Source organism: Onychomys torridus, chromosome 13 (assembly GCF_903995425.1).
Source record: "Onychomys torridus chromosome 13, mOncTor1.1, whole genome shotgun sequence".
In the NCBI taxonomy this organism is placed as follows: domain Eukaryota; kingdom Metazoa; phylum Chordata; class Mammalia; order Rodentia; family Cricetidae; genus Onychomys; species Onychomys torridus.
In genome coordinates this window covers 70,732,119-70,751,726 of record NC_050455.1, presented here as the reverse complement: position 1 = coordinate 70,751,726, position 19,608 = coordinate 70,732,119, and the positions used below count along the sequence as shown (strand labels likewise).

The window sequence follows — 19,608 nt, the reverse complement described above, 5'->3', positions numbered from 1 at the left end:
CAACGAACAAGACCAATCAACTAACCAAAAACCAGCCAGTTAATCAACCATAATCAACCACGTAGTCAATCAACCAACCAACCAACCAAGCTAACCAACCAAACAACTAACTAAACAACCAGTCAAACAAAAAGAACCAGCTAATCAACTAAACAAAAAGATCCAGCCAGCCAGTCAAAATCCTACAATGTGGGTGAAAGAACAGATGTTATCTCCTCTGGGCTCTGAGTGGCCTAGGGTTTTCTCAGCCTTCAACTCTCTATAATGTCCCTAGCCCAAGCTGGAGTCCAGAGCTCTTCTGGACAGTGATGTCACCCCAAGACTCACAGACCTGGCTCTCCTGAGCATTGAGTGTGGGGTGAACTCAGAGGGAAAGTGTGCAAAGGGTCAGAGGTCCCTAATGGCCAGATGGAGACAATGGCTGCAGTTGGGTCCAGAATCTGAGAGGAGTAAAGCTTGGCGCCATTTACAGACCACATGATTGGGTTGCAGCTTAGCTCCACTGTGCTCCAGGCAGGTTCATAACCAGAGGCATCGTTCTCCATAGGGGTGTGGAGGCCTTGGATATGCTTGCTAATTACACAGCATGTTGTTAATAATTACATTCCCTTTGGTGAGTCCTGTGGCCAACCTTGGTTTACAAAGGCATCTGTGTTCCCCAGTTCTCAGATAAGCAGAACATCTGCCATGGACCTGAACGCCAGAGTCAACCCGTGGTCGTTCTTTGAACATGGAGCTGTGAGAAAAGCCTTTTGCTCTGAATTCACCCCAGAGGAAAAGCATTCGTGACTCAACACACCCAGGAACTTTTCCACGGAGAAGCTTCTGGACACTCCCACTTGTGTGTTGCCCTAGTCCATGCCTACCAGTGCCTTAAGCACTCAATCAGACATTCTGCGATAACTGGAGAATCGCCTGAGTTCCCAAAACACAGTGTCTATGTGACTTGCCTAAAAGATGGAAATTACACACGGATGGACCTAACCCTATCCCCACACCCCACCCGCACACTGCAGTCAAATCCAAAGGGTAAAATTCCCCAGTGGATTTGGAGTCCACCAGTGCAGCCTTCTCAGCACACTGTGGGTGTGAGTCTGGAAGGGGTGGGATGACTTGGCCCTTCCTGCTCCTCTTCTGTGATTTGGGTATGGAAGAGTGAAGCCTGAAGCAAGAAAACAAAACAAAACAAAACAAAACATAACAAAACAAAACAGCATGGCCTGGCAGTCCCCCTTCCCAGCATCCTCTGGGCACTGAGGATGCAGAGTTCCTGCCCTTGTCACACTGTCTTTGGGTGTCACTCACTGCCTGTGTGTGGCATAGCACAGCATCTCCTGGAGCACTCCAGACAGCTCGGCTAAGTTAGTGTTTGGGCAGCCAGTCAGCAAGCCGAGCCTGGACACCAGCAGGACTGATGAGCATGGTTGTTTTTCCCGGACTGAGCTTCTGTGTGGAGGAGCAAAGACTGTCCGGCTGGGCAGTGGTGAGCCAAGCTGGTTTGAATCTAGCCACTTCTCATTCTTGAGGCAGGTGTGAGGGAAGGAACAGAACTCACTGGGAAGCTATAGATCCGACAACACGCTACCCGGGTGATGCATGCTGCATGGTGTGACGCTCCATGTAGACAGGCCTTGAGGAGCAGCCAGCACACCCCTCACAGCTGGGGTGCCAGTGTTCTCATGGAAACAGATTTTCCCCGTCAGCGTGAAAGATGCTGTTTTCATCCCAGGGGAAAGCTTTGTGTTGCTTCGACAACTCTGCCTATATTTGCAAACAAGTGTCTCATTTCTCAGAATGTCACTTTAATATCAGTCTCAATGAGAGAAAGTGGGGTGGGAACAATGATTAAGTATGCAAATTATTTGCCAAAGATGGGGTTATCCCAGGGGAAGGACCAAACCCCTCTTTGTCCAAAAGCCAATGTTAGAGAATTCTAATACCCCTCAAAAGTTCCAGAGCAGTCTTTCCTGAGGGTGGGAAAGGAGGCCACAGAGAAAGCTAGGGGAGAACCCGAAGGACTCAGGCCAGAACTTTCCAGAGACTTCCTGTCACCAATAGAGCAAAGCTGGTGAACTCGGTTGAGGTGGACAGATCCCTGAGCTCTGGTGGTGGCAGCTCCCCAAGGGCTGTGGTCAGTGCGGTCACATGTCAGGCTCCTCTCTTGAAGGCAGAGGTGCCCTAAGGGACTCCTGCTGTCCTGCACGGCCCACAGACCCCTCCTCCCACCCTCCTTCATGTCTGGACTGTCTCTAGTGACAAATCTGCTCTCTGCACTGCACAGGGTGGCAACTCTTCTCTGTAGGATGCTCATCTGGGCAACGTTGTAAGAAACAACGGTACCTATGTCTCTGTGCCCCTCAGGGAAGCAGCTGATCTTTGGGATGTCACTCAGGCTGTTTTCTCAGCAGCAAAGTCACCCTCACCCCCGTGTGCTGAGGAATGGTGGCTCACCCTAGCACTCTGAAAACAAAAAAAAGGAGATTCCAAGGGGTATGAAGAAGCTGGCTTCCCTCTCAATAGCAGCATCCTTAAAATGGACCCATGTTCCCAGCAGCCTCTGTGACAAGTATCACAATAACTAAATAGAGTCGGAACTTTAAGAACACAGGCTCTCCCTTCTCCCTGTCTAGGAAGCCAGCATACAGTTGACTCACAGAACCCATGGCCTCCAGCATTCTGAAGAGGTTTGTGGGAAAGGATGCTATCATGAATAGCAAACCCTCTTCTTTCTGTTGACGATATTTTAACATGCTTGGACCAATTCTCAGATCTGCAAAGGTGCCACATCTCAGTTTCTAAGGCCGGAGGCTCTTTCAGGCTTGCTCTGTCTGATATCCTGCTCTGAAGCACCAGTCTCGTTTGCTTTCTGTTGAGGTGATAAAACATTCCGACCATAATGCAAGTTCATATTGACTTCCAGGTGACCATCCGTCATTGACGGAAGTCGGGGAAGGAACTCAAGAAGAAACTGAAGCAGAAGCCATGGAGGAATGCTGCTTACTGGATTGCTCACCAGTTCGTGCTCAACTAGCTTTCTTATACAGCGCAGGATCGCCTGCCTAGGGAAGGTGCTGCCCACAGTGGGCTGGGTCCTCCCACATGATCTCTCACAAACATGACCCCAGCCTGTCTGATCAAGGCAATTCCTCAGCTGAGGTTCTCTGTGATTTTATGGTCTGTCAACCTGACACTAACATTAATCAGCACCACAGACCTTTTACGATCTCATTCTGCCTCCGAATGCAGTGAATGTCAAAATCTCACTGGGCCGCCTTAGGCAGGGAGGCGTTTTGAGGATGGAGCAGGTATACTTTGCGTCCCTGCTCTGCTGTTCAGAGTATGACTTCCTTCATTGTCCTGAGGTGGCTGTAGCCCAATGTCATCTAAGTGGCTGGTGGCATGTTGCTGGGAGTCTCATCAGAGTCCAGCAGTGTTGAGCATACACTGGATGTTTAAAAAGACACTCATGGATGCACAAGAGAATGTATGAATGAACTAATCCAATCCACGCCTGCACCCCCAAGTAGATATCTGGACTTCGAAGGAGTGCTACTTAGGAATTATAAGCTCCATGTCAGGTCAGAGGATGTAAGGATGATAAAACTTTGGAGCCTGCCCTGCAGGTTAGGCCAGTTCTTGTATGGTAGCACCTGTACTGTGATAGGGTCTTTCTGGAGAGAGACAGGATGATACATTGGGCTGTGCTGTGGTATCTGTCCAACAGGAGGTGTTGATAGCTTCTCAGATCCTGAGGCCAAGTGCCAAGCTAGGCCTAGAGAGTTCTCTTCCCTAATCTCCCAACTGCCCAGTCCTTACCAGGACTTACCAAATAGTACATATGTTGAGAACTGAATTGTCTACCCCCAAATCCATCCACAGAAATATTAACCCCCAGCATGCCAGAAAATAACTGCTTAAAGGTGGGCCTGTCAAAGAGGAAACCCAGTTAAGCCTCAGCTCTTAGCATGGGCCCTGCTCTGACAAGAGAAGGGGAAGTGTGGCCTTATAGGGAGGGGACCATAGGAGATACATGGAGAAGGTGGAGCTTACAAGGCCTGACAGGAGACCCACCCTATGGATTGCTGGACCCCAGACATCTGCCCTGTGACACATGAGAAAGAAAATGATCAAGGGGTTAGCTTTCTCTACTACCCATGACAGCTGAGCCAGGACATCCTTGGCAGGAGGCTGCTTTTAGCTCCTGAGACCAGTCCACCCACCACCAGAAGCTTTCAGGAGTGAGGTTCCCCCAACTGTTTCCTGAACGGATCCCCTAGACTACCCATGGCAGTTGGAGTAATCCCCTTCCCTGGTTTTCCAAATTGCTATAGCATAGATGGGAACTGGGCATAGAATGGACAGATTGGCACAAATTTGGCAAATGAGTGACGGAGTGATGTTTATGACTGAAGACTCAGAAGATGGGGCAGGAACAGCTCTTGGAGGAACTGACACCCAGTCTGTGAGACTGCACATGACTCAGGAGCCCAGGCTGCAGCCTCCCTAACTAGTTGCCTCTATACCCCAATGGGACTCCAGAACTGTCCTCTCCAGCTGGATGGCAGGACCTGGGTTCCCTCACAGAGTCTCAGCTGGGGCAATGCCAATATCATAGCGTGGCACATTTGACCTTACTCTAACTTCCTAGAGGTCTTTCTCAGCAGGAGAGGAATGGAGAGAAAAGGCCAGGAACCCTTCTTACTCTTCCCCTTGACCAACCATGCCTGGAGTGTCTAAGAGAAGGGTCTCTGTGTAACCAGAGTGCTAAACAGGGGCTTATGTGCCAGACACCCGAGGGCTCACTGTCCTGGGGTGTTCAAGCCTTGGAGACATAGGGAATCCTCATAGTGGAGCCACCAAGGGAGTCTCTACTGTTATGTGGCCAGTCAGAGACAAATTGACATGACTGTTGGCATCTGACTGTGTGGCTGGAAGTATAAGGAGGGGCAGGGAAGAGCTGTTAGGTTGCCCCTGTATCTCAGTGTGGGAGGAGGAGAATTCTTCAAGGGACGGAGGGGCCTGGAACACCCTGGGCCAGTCCCAGTTCACAACTCCAGATCAGAGGGTGGATGATGAATGGGGAGTTCTCCCCACAGGGTCCTCCCGACAATGGAGCACAGCTCAGGATCTGGAAGCAGAGGGCCTTTTCCTGGGACTCTGAAGAGCAACAAAAAGCCTCAGCTGTCTTCCTTTGACAGGCTGAAGCAAAGCCAAAGCGTTCCGTGTTGTTTTACTGTGTCAGACAGCAGCAGGAAGGAGGCAGTCTGCTTGGAGCTGGGGTTCCAAATCAGTCCTTCTGAGAGCGGAGCTATCTCAGGCTGTGGCAGCCTGGGCTGAGTGAGCAGCCATCTTTCCACTTTCGATGAGAGTAGATTCTAATCAAGCCGGCTTGGCCAAAGGGTGTTCCTTACACCTGCCAGTGTCCAACGTCACAGACAATCACAGCCACAGAACCCGTGAGCAAGAGTCACCTTGACTCCACTCATGATTGGCTAGCCATTTATATATTTATAAAGCAGGAGTGGAGAAGCTAGAGCATCCTGTTTCCAACTGTCAGGTGATGTGCTAGCATGGAAAGCACAGACCTTCTCACTCCCTTTCTGGGGGTGACCTCAGAAAGTCTCGTGTGAGTGCCCACTTGGCTGATGTGGAAATGGAATTGGAATGGAGTCAGACAGAGAGGCCTTACTGTGTATTGTTATTAAAGAAATGCTACTTAGGCCACAGGGGCAGTGGACATCTTAAAAGTGCTTCTGTGTGACGGCCGTACCATATTTTGTCCCACGTGGTAGGGCACAACATAAAACAATGATTGATTGAAAAAGATTTTGATTGATGAAAAAGAATTCGAGCAGTTTTTCTTCCCCTATGAATTAGGTGGTGGGGGGGGGGGGAGGGGCTCAGAAAGCTGTGGCAAGTGGATGTTTGTGGTAGTTTTGATGAGAATATCCCCCAAGACACAGGTGTTTGTATACTTGGTCTCCATTGGTGGTGATGTTTGGGGAGGTTTAAGAGGTGGGGGAGTGTGGCACTGGCAGTGGGCTTTGAGTGCTTAAAGGATCCATACCATTTCCAGTTCATTCTCCGCTTCACACTTGTGGTTCAAGATGTGAGCTCCCAGCACCCAATTCCTGTTGACATTCCTGCTGCTGGCAGCCACACCTCCCCACCATGGTGGACTCTGGAACTGTAAGCCAAAGGAACCCTTCCTTCTGTAAGTTGCTTTGGTCATGAGGTCTTATCAGAACAATAAAAAAATAACTAAGAGCATATTTCCTCAGAATCAGAAGGATTCTTCAGTGATGAAGAATGAACAAAAATTTAGGCAACAGTATTCTGTGGCCACTTGGGGTCCACGTGACAATACTGAATGGGGATGGACTCAGAAAGTACCAGTGATGTCACTGGTAAATCACTAGGAAAGTCCGTGAAGGGAACCTCACCAGGGACAGGAAGTTGGTGTGCCTAACTCTGCCTGGCTGGAGGAAGGAGATGGTTTCTTTCTTTCTTTCTTTCTTTCTTTCTTTCTTTCTTTCTTTCTTTCTTTCTTTCTTTCTTTCTCTTTCTTTTTTTCCTGTCTTGCTTATCTGTGCTTTCCAAACCTTCTGTGACAAGCTGTAGAAGGCGTGGGGAAGGGACAGAAAAGAACTGAAAACCACCAGTGCCCACCAGCCTGTGGCTGGACTGCCGTCATCTGGTATGTCATGGACAGTGTGAGCTTCTGAAGGCAGAGAGGACAACCCCAATTCTGGGGAAAACCTGTGGGATATGTGGTGCAATCAGAAGCCATGCCTCACAGCTGAGCATCTGCGTGTGGGCTGCTGGGAGACTCAGAGATGTACAGCTAGGGCAGAGCATGAGCCTGGGAGGGAACTGGGAGAGGTGTTGCTGATTCCATGGGGGAAGGCCCTGGATATACCCACATTTCTGACAGCTGGACTTAGAAGGCAGATGTCTGAATTAGCACCAGGCTGAGGAAACAGCCCAACAACTTCCCCTTTGACCACACCTGAGACGCAGGTCTAGCTTCCCATTCCAACATCAGGGCCTTTCTCTACAGAACAGGCAGGCACTGTACATACACTAACACAGAGAATGAGGGTTCATCACCGATCACGAATGGGTGTCAATATTCAAGATTTCAACATAGTTCAGGAGATAGTGGAATGTGGGAATACTACTGACAAATAAGGAATGTTGGATGACAAGAGCATTTATTCAAGAAAGCCAGCACCCTCCAATCTCTGTTCTGTGAGCATCTGAGCCTAGGGTGTGCCCAATGGCCCACAGGCGGAGCCTTCTCCTCTTTCCCATCTCCTGCTGTCTTCCCTCCCACCTTCTGTGTGACTGCACCCCTTTCCTCCTTCATTTCCTTTCCAGGCCACAACGTACCCATTGATAGGCAAGTCTCCTGAATAAATGAACAACAACATGAATAGCAAAGCAAAGAACAAACCTCCATGCGGCCATTCAGGAACTGTTCTTGTGAAAACTCCACTTTATCTTTGGCTGGACTAAAGCCACACAGGACAAGAGGGTTGGCCGCAGCTGGGTCTTACCTTATTGGCTTTTTCTGCAGTTAGCTCTCGCTTTCCAGCGTGGTTTCCCATAGTGACTCAGCGGTATCCTCAAGAACTAGAAAAAAAAGAGAAGGTGTCAGCTGGAAAGTTAACACTTCTGGACTTTTCATATTGTTCTTTGACTAGAGAAAAATCCCACTATCCACAGCAGTCACTCAGAATTCAAGAGACACATCAGAGTTGTCAACAAACGCTGTTCTTGGGATTTCATGGAAAAATCTAGAAAACAAAACAACACCAATGGTCCAGTTCTGCCCAGTGACCAACATTTGAGTATGAGATCATCTATGAAGATGTATGCCCACTCTAGAAACCCTGCTGACTATTCAAACACAAATGTACATACCCAGAGCCCCAACTCATATTTGAGTGTACCTAATGTTTGAGAGTAATGGGAGCAGGGATGGGGATGGAGGGGGTGGGGGGGGGGAGATGAGCTGAGATGTCAGAAAATGCGCTGCGTAATTTTTTAAATGGAAAGTGATGAACAGATATTCATGCTTCCTCCTGGAGAGTCGGGATGATCGTGGATGGTGAGGCCAGAGCGAGGCTGTTTTTTGTACAAGTTATCCAAAGAATGTGCAGAATTTATAGGAAAGATAAAGTTGGATAAAGAAAAGCACGTCCTCCTCATTGTCATTTTCTAATCTTGGCCTTAGCAGCAAACATATACTTCTTTCAAAGGATGCACAGAGCTGAAGAGTTTGGTCAGATTCATTCCCAACCAGTTTCCAGCCATGAGTACTCCCTCAGCAGAGTGCCACTTGTCCAGTCTGTGACGCAGTTCTTCCAGGAAATCAGTTGAGGGTCATTTAAAGATACGAGCTCAAGTGCTCACTCCCCTGTCAAACCAGGCAAGGTGAGGAAAGGGGTCAAGTGAAGCTGACTTTCAAAGTCGGAATGGAGCATTCCACAGCACAGCTGGAGTGAATGGCACATTCTGCTCTTTAAAACTCATTCTTTTCATGGAAGTGAGGTGCCCCACACCCGACTTCCATCTTCTCCACACCTGGAGTGCTTTGGGAACTAAAGAAGACTAAGCCATGAGCGGTAGCACACAGATGTAATCTCAGCACTTGGGACGTGGAGGCAGAGCATCAGCAGTTCCAGGCCAGCCTCATCTGTATAGTTCAGAGCCAGACTGGGTTTGAACTAGCTAGATAATTCATATGGGTCATATGAACTCCTCTTACAATTGTACAAAAACAAAAAAAGAAAAATCAAGAACCTCAAAAAGCAAGCAAACAAAAAAGGAATGAAGAGGAAAGGGAGAGGAAGGGGAAGAGGAGAAGAAGAAGAAGAAGGAGGAGGAGGAGGAGGAGGAGGAGGAGGAGGAGGAGGAGGAGGAGGAGGAGGAGGAGGAGGAGGAGAAGGAGGAGGAGGAAGAGGAGAAGGAGGAGGAGGAGGAGAAGGAGGAGGAGGAAGAGGAGAAGGAGGAGGAGGAGAAGAAGAAGAAGAAGAAGAAGGAGGAGGAGGAGGAAGAGGAGGAGGAGGAGGAGGAGAAGGAGGAGGAGGAGGAGAAGGAGGAGGAGGAGGAGGAGGAGGAGGAGGAGGAGGAGAAGAAGAAGAAGAAGAAGAAGGAGGAGGAGGAGGAGGAGGAGGAGGAGGAGAAGGAGGAGGAGGAGGAGAAGAAGAAGAAGAAGAAGGAGGAGGAGGAGGAGGAAGAGGAGGAGGAGGAGGAAGAGGAGGAGGAGGAGGAGGAGGAGAAGGAGGAGGAGAAGGAGGAGGAGGAGGAGGAGGAGGAGGAGGAGGAGGAGGAGGAGGAGGAGAAAGGAAGCTGGAAAAGAGAAAAGCTGACGCTGGCATCATTACAGACTGGGATGGGTCTCTCCTCAGTGGTCTCACAGCCCGGATTAATGCTCAGATGGAGTCACTGGGCTGGAGTTGAGTGTCTGACCTTTGCGGAGGGAGAGATAACAGGGCAGATTCCCAAACTTAGCAGCTTTCACTTGGTTAAGCAGTCAGACACTCCCCAGTACTTTAATCCTTGTAAAAACACAACACAAGCAACCTGGTATCCATTATCTGGCTCCCTGACTGGGTTTCAGGGGACTGTAACTAAAACATAGCTGTTCTCTGTCTCTGCTCCTCACCTGTATTACCGATCTCTGTGGGTTCCTTGGAACATACACTCTAATTTATGGAATAAAGCATGGCTCAACTGTACAACTAAACACAGAACCAAGAACTCATGCTACAATTATGTCTCCAGGGCAGCAGTCACCTCTGGGCACCAGCCCCACAGGTGTGGTGGGAACAGCCAGGTATAAAAGAGAAGCCACTCCTGCCTTCTGCTGTGGGGCAGGAAAGGGTGCAGATCAGTGGTTCTCAATCTGTGGGTCACGACCCTTGGGAGGGGCCACATATCAGATATCATGCATATCAGATATTTGTACTACAGTTTGTAACAGTAGCAAAATTGCAGGTATGAAGTAGCAACAAAATAATTTTATGGTTTCTGGATCACCACAACACAAGGAACTGTATTAAAGGGTCACAGCATTAGGAAGGTTGAGAACCATGGGTGTCCATGAAAGTTTGCAGCTCCAGATGGCTCTGAGTGGGCTATTAGAGGGTTCACTTGAGGCCACTGGAGTGGAAGTGAGCACTGTGCTGGTGAAATGGAAGACATGGCCATGATTAGCAACTAGGAAGAAACAGGTGACTTCTGTATTTGGTGCGTGTGTGGTCTTTAAAATGCAAGGCTGCCCTGGCTGGTAATTTCATCATTCAAGTCTAGTCTGTCAATTTAAACTGGAAAAAGTATCTGAAGTAGTCCTCTCAGTGGGAAATGGGGGTCTGAGGGTTGGTGGCACTTAAAATGGATGGAGGGACAAATACGAAAGAACGAATCTTCCATTTCCTGGGGTCTGACCCAAGCATGCATGCTATTTGTCCACTGTCGACCTTAAGTCTAAGGATACATGCTGTCATTCTGAACTTTGACCTCTAATTCCGAGCAATTAAAAAAAAGGAACGTCAAAACATATAATAAATAGAATAACAGTCAACAGCCATGTCTGGATCTACTTTCCTACTTAGGAACTAGGATGGGTCTATTCAGAATGAAACAGCAACCTTCCCTAGTACCACCAGGCTCTGCTCTGCCCAGACCCGGGCACGGAGAAGCTTACGTGACTGACTGCCTAACCCACGTGACCATCCACCCTGGGATCTTCCTCATCTGGTCTCTGGCCACCAGCTCTCCCTAGTTTCACTCCATCACCCTCACCACTGGGGTCGGCTAAACCTAAGTGTGACACTTCCTTCCTCCAAAAGCAAGCCTCTGAGATTTGTCTCAAACTGGATGTGTGGCTGCCCACATATTCTGGACTAAGGAGAACTGCTTTGGCACATCCCCTTCAAGCTCAGCTGTTGTCCTACCAAACCAACACTCCGTCATAGTGAGATTCCACCGGATGCCTGGGATGACGATGGGACCAGTATTTCCAGATCTCAAGGCTGCCAGACACAAATGCCACCAAAATAGCAAAATCACAAAACAGGCTTTTAAATAAACTTAGTTGTAGCTAGGAGTGGTGGCATACTTGGGAGACTGAGGGAGACCTCTAAGAGCATGAGGCCAGCCTAGGCTACATAGTAAGTTCCAGGGTAGCCAGGGTTACATTGTAAGTGCCTGTCTTTAAAACAACAACAGCAGTAATAAATCTGGCTAACTTAGATTAGCCTTCCATGGATAACACAGCAAATGGCAGAAGGAAGGCAGGTGACAGAGAGTGACCACAGGTGTCTGATGGCCTCCTGAGGCTGGGCCTCCAGGCTTGTGTCCTTGCTTAGAGTGTGGAAATAATGAAGCCTGCAAGTCCTTTGTTTTCTGGTCCTAGATGGCAGACAGCCTTGTTAAATCCCATGACTGCCTTTAGGCCCTCCTTAGTTATTAAAGGCTGCAGTGTGGGCTCCTCACGCCTGGGAATTTGAACCACCAGCTGCTGCCACAGTGCTCTTGGGAAGGGCCAATCACATTTGCAGTCAGCCTTATGTTAGGTTCAGTTTTGCAGTGAATTTAACTACTGGAGCCGGAGGAAAAAATAGTGAAAGTGTAGACTCTGCAGGAAGCCTCACGGATGCTCAGGCTGCCCTTGGATAGCTAAGGACATTCTACATACAGTAGAGACAGGGATCAAGGGGACATCCAGATAACATGGAGACTGTGACATTTTTCTACATGGGTCAGCTTTGCAGCCTTAGGATTGTGGTGGTATTGTGTTCCCCAAAATATTGTGCACTCTAATAAACTTATCTGGGGTCAGAGGACAGAACAGCCACTAGATAGACATAGAGGCCAGAAAATGGTGGAACACACGCCTTTAATCCTATCACTTGGGAGGCAGAGATCCATTCGGATCTCTGTGAGTTTAAAGCCACACTGGAAAGAGTCAGGCATGATGACTCATGCCTTTAATTCCAGGAAGTGAGACTTTAATCCCAGGAAGTGATGTCAGAAAGCAGAAAGGTATATAAGGCATGAGGACCAGGAACTAGAAGCTTTTAGCTGGTTAAGTTTTCAAGCTTTGGAGCAGCACAGTTCAGCTGAGATTCATTCTGGATGAGGACTCAGAGGCTTCCAGTCTAAGGAAACAGGACCAGCTGAGGAACTGGCAAGGTGTGGCTTGTTCTGCTTCTCTGATCATTCAGCATTCACCCCAATAACTGGCCCCAGGTTTGATTTTATTAATAAGTACCTTTAAGATTCATGCTACACAGGACCTTGGGCAGTCTTGGATATTATCTCCTGTGCCAAGTGGAGGTTGAAACAAAGCCTTGGGGACATCAGCCACCTCTGTGTGGTAGGAGACAGCTTAGTCTCAACCGTGGTTTCTCTTTCTAATTATGTGCTCCCCAAACAGCTGCATATCTGAACTTACTCTGGAGGAACAAGTAGGAGGGGAATCACTGGCCAGTCCACAGGAGGCATTAATGACTCATTTACCTGGCTCCTCAGTATTTTCCCATCTGCATTTTGCAAGGGGCTCGGACTTTCTGAAGGACAAACAGGACAAGTGAAATCCTGTCTTGACTGAGCCTTCAGGTGGGTGTCCCTGGGTGAGGCTCCACTCCTTGGAGCCTCAGTTTCCTATATAATTGAAGTGATCCAAGATCCCTTCCTGCCCTGGAAAACCTGGGAGCTGTAGGGGTGATTAGGCTAGAGTTAGGGTAAGGATGTATGAGGGGGAGATTGTTCCTGTCTGCCCCCAGTGCTCAGGCCTAGCCTCTTGGGTAGAATGGTGACCAGCTGGGGGGGTCCCTATCTCCTTTTCACTTTTGGCATATTGCTGAGTGCCTCCAGGCAAACTGCCATGGCCATGGGAAGGGCAAAGGGCAGAAATGCTGCTGCATTGAGAAGCCCTGGCATTGCACAATGCCAACAGGCAAGAGGTAAACCCCACTGCCACAGTGAAGGAAAGAGGCGGGGTGAGGGGCTGGGGCAGACACTGAGTGCTGTGGCTGGGGAGGAGAGGAAAGGAAGATGGGAAGACTAACCGCCTAACTTCCAAGGGACCTTTGGGGATTAGACAAATGTGAGTAAGGCTGTTTCTGAGATAACTCTGAGTGCTACCGATCAACCAGCCCATTCTCAACCAGAGAAACCACAATTGAGTCTGGGCTGTCTCCTACCACACAGGGGTGACCGATGTCCCCATCTTACAGTAAAGACAAACTAGGTTCATTCCTGTTTATGATTAAATCTGTTTCTCAAGGACTGGGCTGTGTCCCACCTGTAACCTTAACTACAAATGGTTCTATACTGCTGATTCCAGGAAATGGGAACAGTGGCTTTGTTTCAAAAGATTATTATGACCACCTTGCTATGACCCCCTTGTCATTACCACCTTGCTATGTCATAACCACCTTGCAACCACGTCTTTGTTTCAGGTGTTTGTAGTGATCAACTTGTTATGCTTATGTTCAGCATCTGTAAACCCATCTGTCTACTCACCAAATCCCTTATTTGGAAGCCTCCCACCCTTGAACTATAAAAATCCTTATATCACCCATGTCCAATGCTGATCTCTTGAACCCCTCCTTTACATGGGGGGCAGCCTGTGTACATGAATAAAAAGGCTTACTTTAATTAATTGCTTGCTTTAATTAATTTGGTCATGATTTGGGTTAGTGGTTTTTTCTCTTCACACCCGTGGGACTAACATAAGCACACTGGCAAAGGGGACTCTATGGTAAGCTCACTGACAGAGATTTGTTATAAAAGACGACCTCATTGGGATCAGTTCTAGACAGGTGGTCAGCAGACTGGCCATCCACACCATCTTGTCCTTCCTCCAATGTAAGGAGTGGGCATTGCTGCTGTCCAGATATCAAATATACAATGGCCAGGAGCTCCTCCTGTGTACTGTACAGTGTCCACTGCATGTCAGGTCTGGTTAAGATTCTGTAGAGCACACTTGTACATGCTGCAGGAGATAGGTGTCCTGTGCGTTACTGGACACAAACAGCTGTATTATTTCACAGATTTCAAGTGGTTTTTTTTAAAAGCTCTTTTTTAAAATGACATGCTGTTGATTGCACAACATGTTTTTCTTCTTTCTTTCTGAGTTCATGTTCAAGAAAGCAGTCCTAAAATAGGTGTTTCCATGGCGCTATTGGGATTATTTTTGCCACGATATGCTTTATCCTTCATATTTCTGTAAACCTTTGAAATTGGGAAATCTTACAGCGCTAGCCCTGCCAGCTCTGTTCCTAGGGCTGAGGAAGTCACACTCAGGAGAGCCAGTATGCAGACAGCTTTCTAGTCAGGCTCAACACTTGAAGCGCCTTTTGGGAGTTTTGCATATCACTACTGATGGCATAGTTGAAAGGGTGTCTTACTGAAGGTGGAGGCCAGTCTGAGTTTGAGCAGGCCTAATTCATCACATCATTTCATTTCATGTAAGCTAAATTCCTGCAGAGTCCTGTCTTTCTTTCTGTGGATAATCCCTGCAGATAAAGGTCAACCAATCACGACTCATGCATCTGAAATGTCTAAATCTTCCAGGCTCAAGTCTTTGCTTGGCTTGCCTTCCACACTTTCTCACTGCTGTGGCCCAGCTGAGAAGTTGCAAGGGAGACCTCTGGCCTACAACACTTTCAGTATGTCTCTACAGAAAGGAGTTTCCCCATCTGTGATGCAAAGGAGAGCACTCAGCTTTCCCGGGGTAAAAGGCACTGGCCACCAAGCGGGGGGTCGGAACTCCACCTCCGGGACCCGCATTGAGGAAGAAGAAAACCAGTCCCTCATGGCTGCCCTCTGATTCTCCCATGTGCACATGCGTGTGCACGCAACACATACATACACACGATGAATAAACAAAAAGTACATATGTATTATCTCTTGCTGTGCATGCATAGAAGAGATCTTCTCCCAACCCCTACCCTTTCTTACTATTTGAGACAAAGAACCTGTGGCTATCTGCCAACAGAGCAGCCCAAGTGGAGACCATTTCCCAGCATCCCTTGCAGTTGCATGTGGCCATGTCCAGGCAAGAGGCTTTCTGCTTTTAGCAAGTCCTGTTCTGTGTCTCAACAAGTCACCAAATAAGCAAAAATTCTCTCTGTGTCTGTAACATGTCTGTTGACTACAACATGCACAGGATGCTCCCTCACAAAGCATGCTAATTGAGATGCATTTTATTAAACACTCTCACCTTTCCTTAGCTGTGACTGAGAAACTGAGAGAGTCAACATTAGCAAAAAGCTTAAAGTCTTTCTACAAGGGTTCCTTTCTCTGCCTTTTCAAGTTCCTTCTCTCCTTTCAAGTCCTTGAAGCTTTGTTTTCAATAGCTCATGCACGTTATCACTAGCCACTGGTGCTGTGTAGATGTAGGTATCTGTACTGCCCAGGAGCTCTGCTTTGTATCCCTGGACCACATGTTCCTAGAGACTGTTCTGCTGGGCATGGAAGGAATCCATGCTTGACGAGAGGACTAATGTTTGGATCCTGTGGATTAAAAGTGCCCAGTGCCAATGGTGTGATGCTGTGATATTTGGGATGTGACAGATACCCAATCTAGAAGAATTCCATTGAAGGAAAGGCCACGGTAGACTGCAAGGGTCAGAAGGCTTCTCTGGAGGAAATCCTGGGTAGAGTTTAGTTGGAAAGAGAGACCAACGTCCCAGAAATAGGAAGATCTGACTAAAGGAAATATAAAGGGGAGAGGGAACATTTTGGAAGGTCAGTATCATGTCCCTTTTCAGGAAGGCTGGATGCAGGACAAGAGGTTTCCTCCTAGAGTCTGCAGCCAGAAGTCTCCCTCCCCTGTGTGATCAGGTAAGCAGGTCTATGCCCTGGAGACTCCTATCTCCTCCGCAGAACCCCCAGAACCATAGACCAACACTGTGCCTGGACTAATGGGGGCAGCTTCTCAGCTGATACCTCTCTTGGCATGCCTGTCCTCCTGCAGATAAAGTAAGCCCGCCCAGAATGTGGACACAGATAGCCACACATGGAGGGTACAAGTGGCTCTGTTTTAAAGAAAAACAGGGAAGGAATCTAATAGAGCAGGGGACGCATATACAATAAAAGGTCTCAAAGGGAACAAATGCTGAGTGACCGGGCTTGTTCCTCGGTGTCTGTGTCCTCTGAGTGCGTCCCGCTCTGTCTTTGTCTCTTTTTCTGTGTCTCATCCCTTTCCTCTTCTCCACTTTCTTTATCGGCCCTTATGAAGTCATTACTCTACCACCAACATTCACACCCCGGGCTTAGAACATAGTAAAGAGCTAACAGCATCGCCAAAATGACAGCTAAACACCACAGTATGCATGTGCACAAGCATAGATATACACAAACATGGGACACATTCACAGACACACATATACATAGACATACATTCATACATACATGTACATACAGATATACACTCACATACATACAGACTCACACATACAGGCATACAATCACACATACACTATACTCATACATACACAGACACATACAGATACACACACACACACACACACACACACACACACAAAACCAAAAGATTGGTTAATTCACAGTTGCAGGAGGGGAAACTTCAAAAGGTAAACTTACTTTACCCAGGGGAGTGATGGCTGGCTGTTGGTCCTGGAGACTCCCCTGTCCTGTCCTGTCTCTCTCTCTCTCTCTCTCTCGCTCTCTCGCTCTCTCGCTCTCTCGCTCTCTCGCTCTCCCTCTCTGCATGCACATGGAGCCAAGGTGCTTCCTATGTGGCTCCCTCCCATCCTTGGCCAACCCCCTTCCACCGGAGAGTTGTTTCAGCAATGACCTCTCTTCCACATCCCAAACCCAGGGACTTCTGCTTTGGAGCGTCAGGGTCTTGATGCCTCCGTCTGCTCATTGCTAGCCTGACTTTGAGACTTGTTAGGTTTAAATATAACTACAGCACAGAACACTGTCTGAAGGTCATCAAATTTTACTTTAGAGGGAAGTTCCCGAACTGCAGAAAAGCAGAAGCTCCTGGGAATTAGATTTCATTTCATTCCTTGAGTTTACCACTTCAGAGTATCAGCTGACTCTGGTGAGCCATCCTCAGGGTGAAGCAGCAGGCTTCTGGTGCTGAGGTGGCTGGCTTGCTCTCAGGCCATCCTCCATACTGCAGCTCCCTCTTGCTCAGGCTGGGTCAGCTCCACGGCTATTCGTGTAAATGTGCAAGTGTTTGTGCAAGTTCATGTATCTGTGTGTGTAGGTCAGAGGTCGACTTCAGACATCATTCTGCAGGCACTATCTGCCTTGTTTATGGAGACTGGTTCTCTCACTAGGATCTGGGGCTCACTGATTAGGCTAGTCTGATTCTTCAGTGAGCCTGAGGGATCTGCCTGTCTCCACCTCCTCAGTGCTGGGATTACACATGTACACCATCATACCCGTGAGTTCTGAAGATGGAATTCTTCAGGATTGTATGGCAAACACTTCACTTCCTGAGCCACCTCCACAGACTCCAGCTGGAGAGTTCTGTACTTATCTATTCACAAGTCTGTGATTAGAAAGGATGCTCAGCTTTGGCAGCTTTTATGGGAACATATGGAACTCTCCAGGAGAAAATAACAGGGCCACCAGGAAGCTGCTAGGTCTGTAAGACCAGACAAGCCTGGACAGCACACCCCTGGGGGCCTGCTTATCTGAACTTGGAAGGGCAACTCACTCGGGTATCTGCAGTTACTCACTTGGGTATCCGAAGTTACGCTCCCTTCCTCTTTGGCCTCTCTGGTGCTTCCTAAGTCATGTCTCCCTGAACTGGTCATGAGGAAGAGCTGTCCCTCCCTGGCAGCTTCCGTGAGGCTGGGTCTCAGGTATGCTTTGCATCCCAGGCATGCGCCACACAGCTGCCCCACCCGGGTTGGGAAGGGACTGGAGAGGAAGCACCCGAGGTTGTAGGAACAGACATGCCAGGACAGCACCCTCTGGTCCCACCTTCCCTGACTTGCTCTGAGGACTTGGCGCTTGTTTCTTCTTATCTGTAGAGGCCTAGATGGCACACTCCACTTCCTGGTGGTGCCCTGGAGGGCTGGTAATATTTGCAGGTACAGGGACACAGGGCACTGGCTTGAGCTCTCCCCTCCATGTCAGCCGAAACCTTATCTTCAGGCATCTCTCTCCCCAAATGGTGGGTCGTCATACCATCGCTATGACCGTGGGCACACGTCCAGTGTGACTGAGGCACAGCATGGTAATTACATAAGCCACACACACCCTAGGTGAACCAGTGACAACCAATAGAACTATGTTTGTCTGTGGTCTCAGCCCTCCTCTAGCCTAGCCTCCTCAACATCAGCACCAAGGCACTAGCATGCTTTATGGAGGGAGTCATATGCTGGCCCATGCACTGGTCACAGTTTGCAGGTGACCTCAGGAGAGCTATAATCTGAGTCACGATGAACAGAAACTTGCCTTTTCTGAAACAAGACAACTGCATCCTGGAGTTGTTGATCTCAATTTCCCGATTCTAATCAGAGGAAGGAATGCCACGCCATGATGTCACCAGAGTCTTCTGGGAGACCTGGCCTGGAGCCCATCTCCTAATGGGTGCCACATCTTTACAAGTGCATGTGGCATTTTACTGAGTGACTTCCCTCCAGAACTCTCTGGAAGTTTCCAGAGCCTGTCAGATCATAATCAGGGAAAAGAATGCAATAAGAAGCCAGCCAACCCCACTGTGACCTTGGAGAAGAAATGGCTTAGTCTGTTTCCTAAGAATCACAAAGGCAGGCAACTTACTTGTGAACTCGTCCTCCTAAGACATGACGGGATGATAAGGAATGCTGTGAGTGGGCTGGCCGCACAAGCATGAGGGTCTGAGTGTGGAGCCCCAGAACCCATTAAGAAAGCTGGGTGTGATGCCGCATACCTGTAATCCCTGTGTAGGGAAAGCGAAGAAGAGAGTGTTCATCGGTTCAGGTGTATCAGTGAGCTTCATGCTCCCTGAGGGACTCGTCTCCAAACATGAGGCAGACAGAGATTGGGGAAGGCACTCAGTGAAGGACCCTGGCCTCTGCACACATACACACAGACACATATGCATACACACATACATGCATACATACATACATACATGCATACATACATACATACATACATAGACAAAGAATGCAACAAGGGACAGTGTCATTGAAAGGAAAGGAAGGCAGTAAGGGAGGAAGCAGAGAGCGCTGGTTGGCCCTCACCTTGGCCTCACTTACCACGCGCTAGGCTGGCTCAACTCCCAGAAAGGCACTTCCTTATGCAACCTACTTTTTGGCATGGAAACTTGTGAAGTTTAGAGACACTGAGCGGCAGATGTCCACCTGTCAGTTGCAGGGAGAGCTGGGCAGAAGTGCTGTGTGGCCCCGTTGGGTCCCCTCTCCCGACTCTTGTGCAAAGTGCTGTCTTCGGAGTTTTTGTTCAAGTTCACGGACTGACCAGATCATTTGGTGTTACAAGGAGAGGGGTCTGGCTGGGTTGGAGTCTTGGACTGACGGAGGGAAGATGCTCTGACAAATTGAGGGGCTGCTTCTCCTGCATTTCACCCCAACTCATAACATGCTTCTCTTCGTGTGA

At 48.5% G+C, this 19,608-nt stretch overlaps 1 protein-coding gene across 5 annotated transcripts in view; it reads right to left on the bottom strand.

Annotated features, from left to right (window-relative positions):
* Nucleotides 1-19,608, bottom strand: part of LOC118594582 (myelin basic protein) — a 115,991-nt gene that overhangs the window by 81,763 nt on the left and 14,620 nt on the right. For 3 of the 5 annotated variants that reach the window (XM_036204535.1, XM_036204539.1, XM_036204536.1), the window contains exon 1: nucleotides 7,560-7,625. In XM_036204535.1, the coding sequence (XP_036060428.1) occupies nucleotides 7,560-7,610 (51 nt within the window). In that variant the 5' untranslated portion in view covers nucleotides 7,611-7,625. Of the gene's footprint in view, nucleotides 1-7,559; nucleotides 7,636-19,608 lie in introns of those variants that run through there. The other 2 variants (XM_036204538.1, XM_036204540.1) reach the window with 1 other exon arrangement.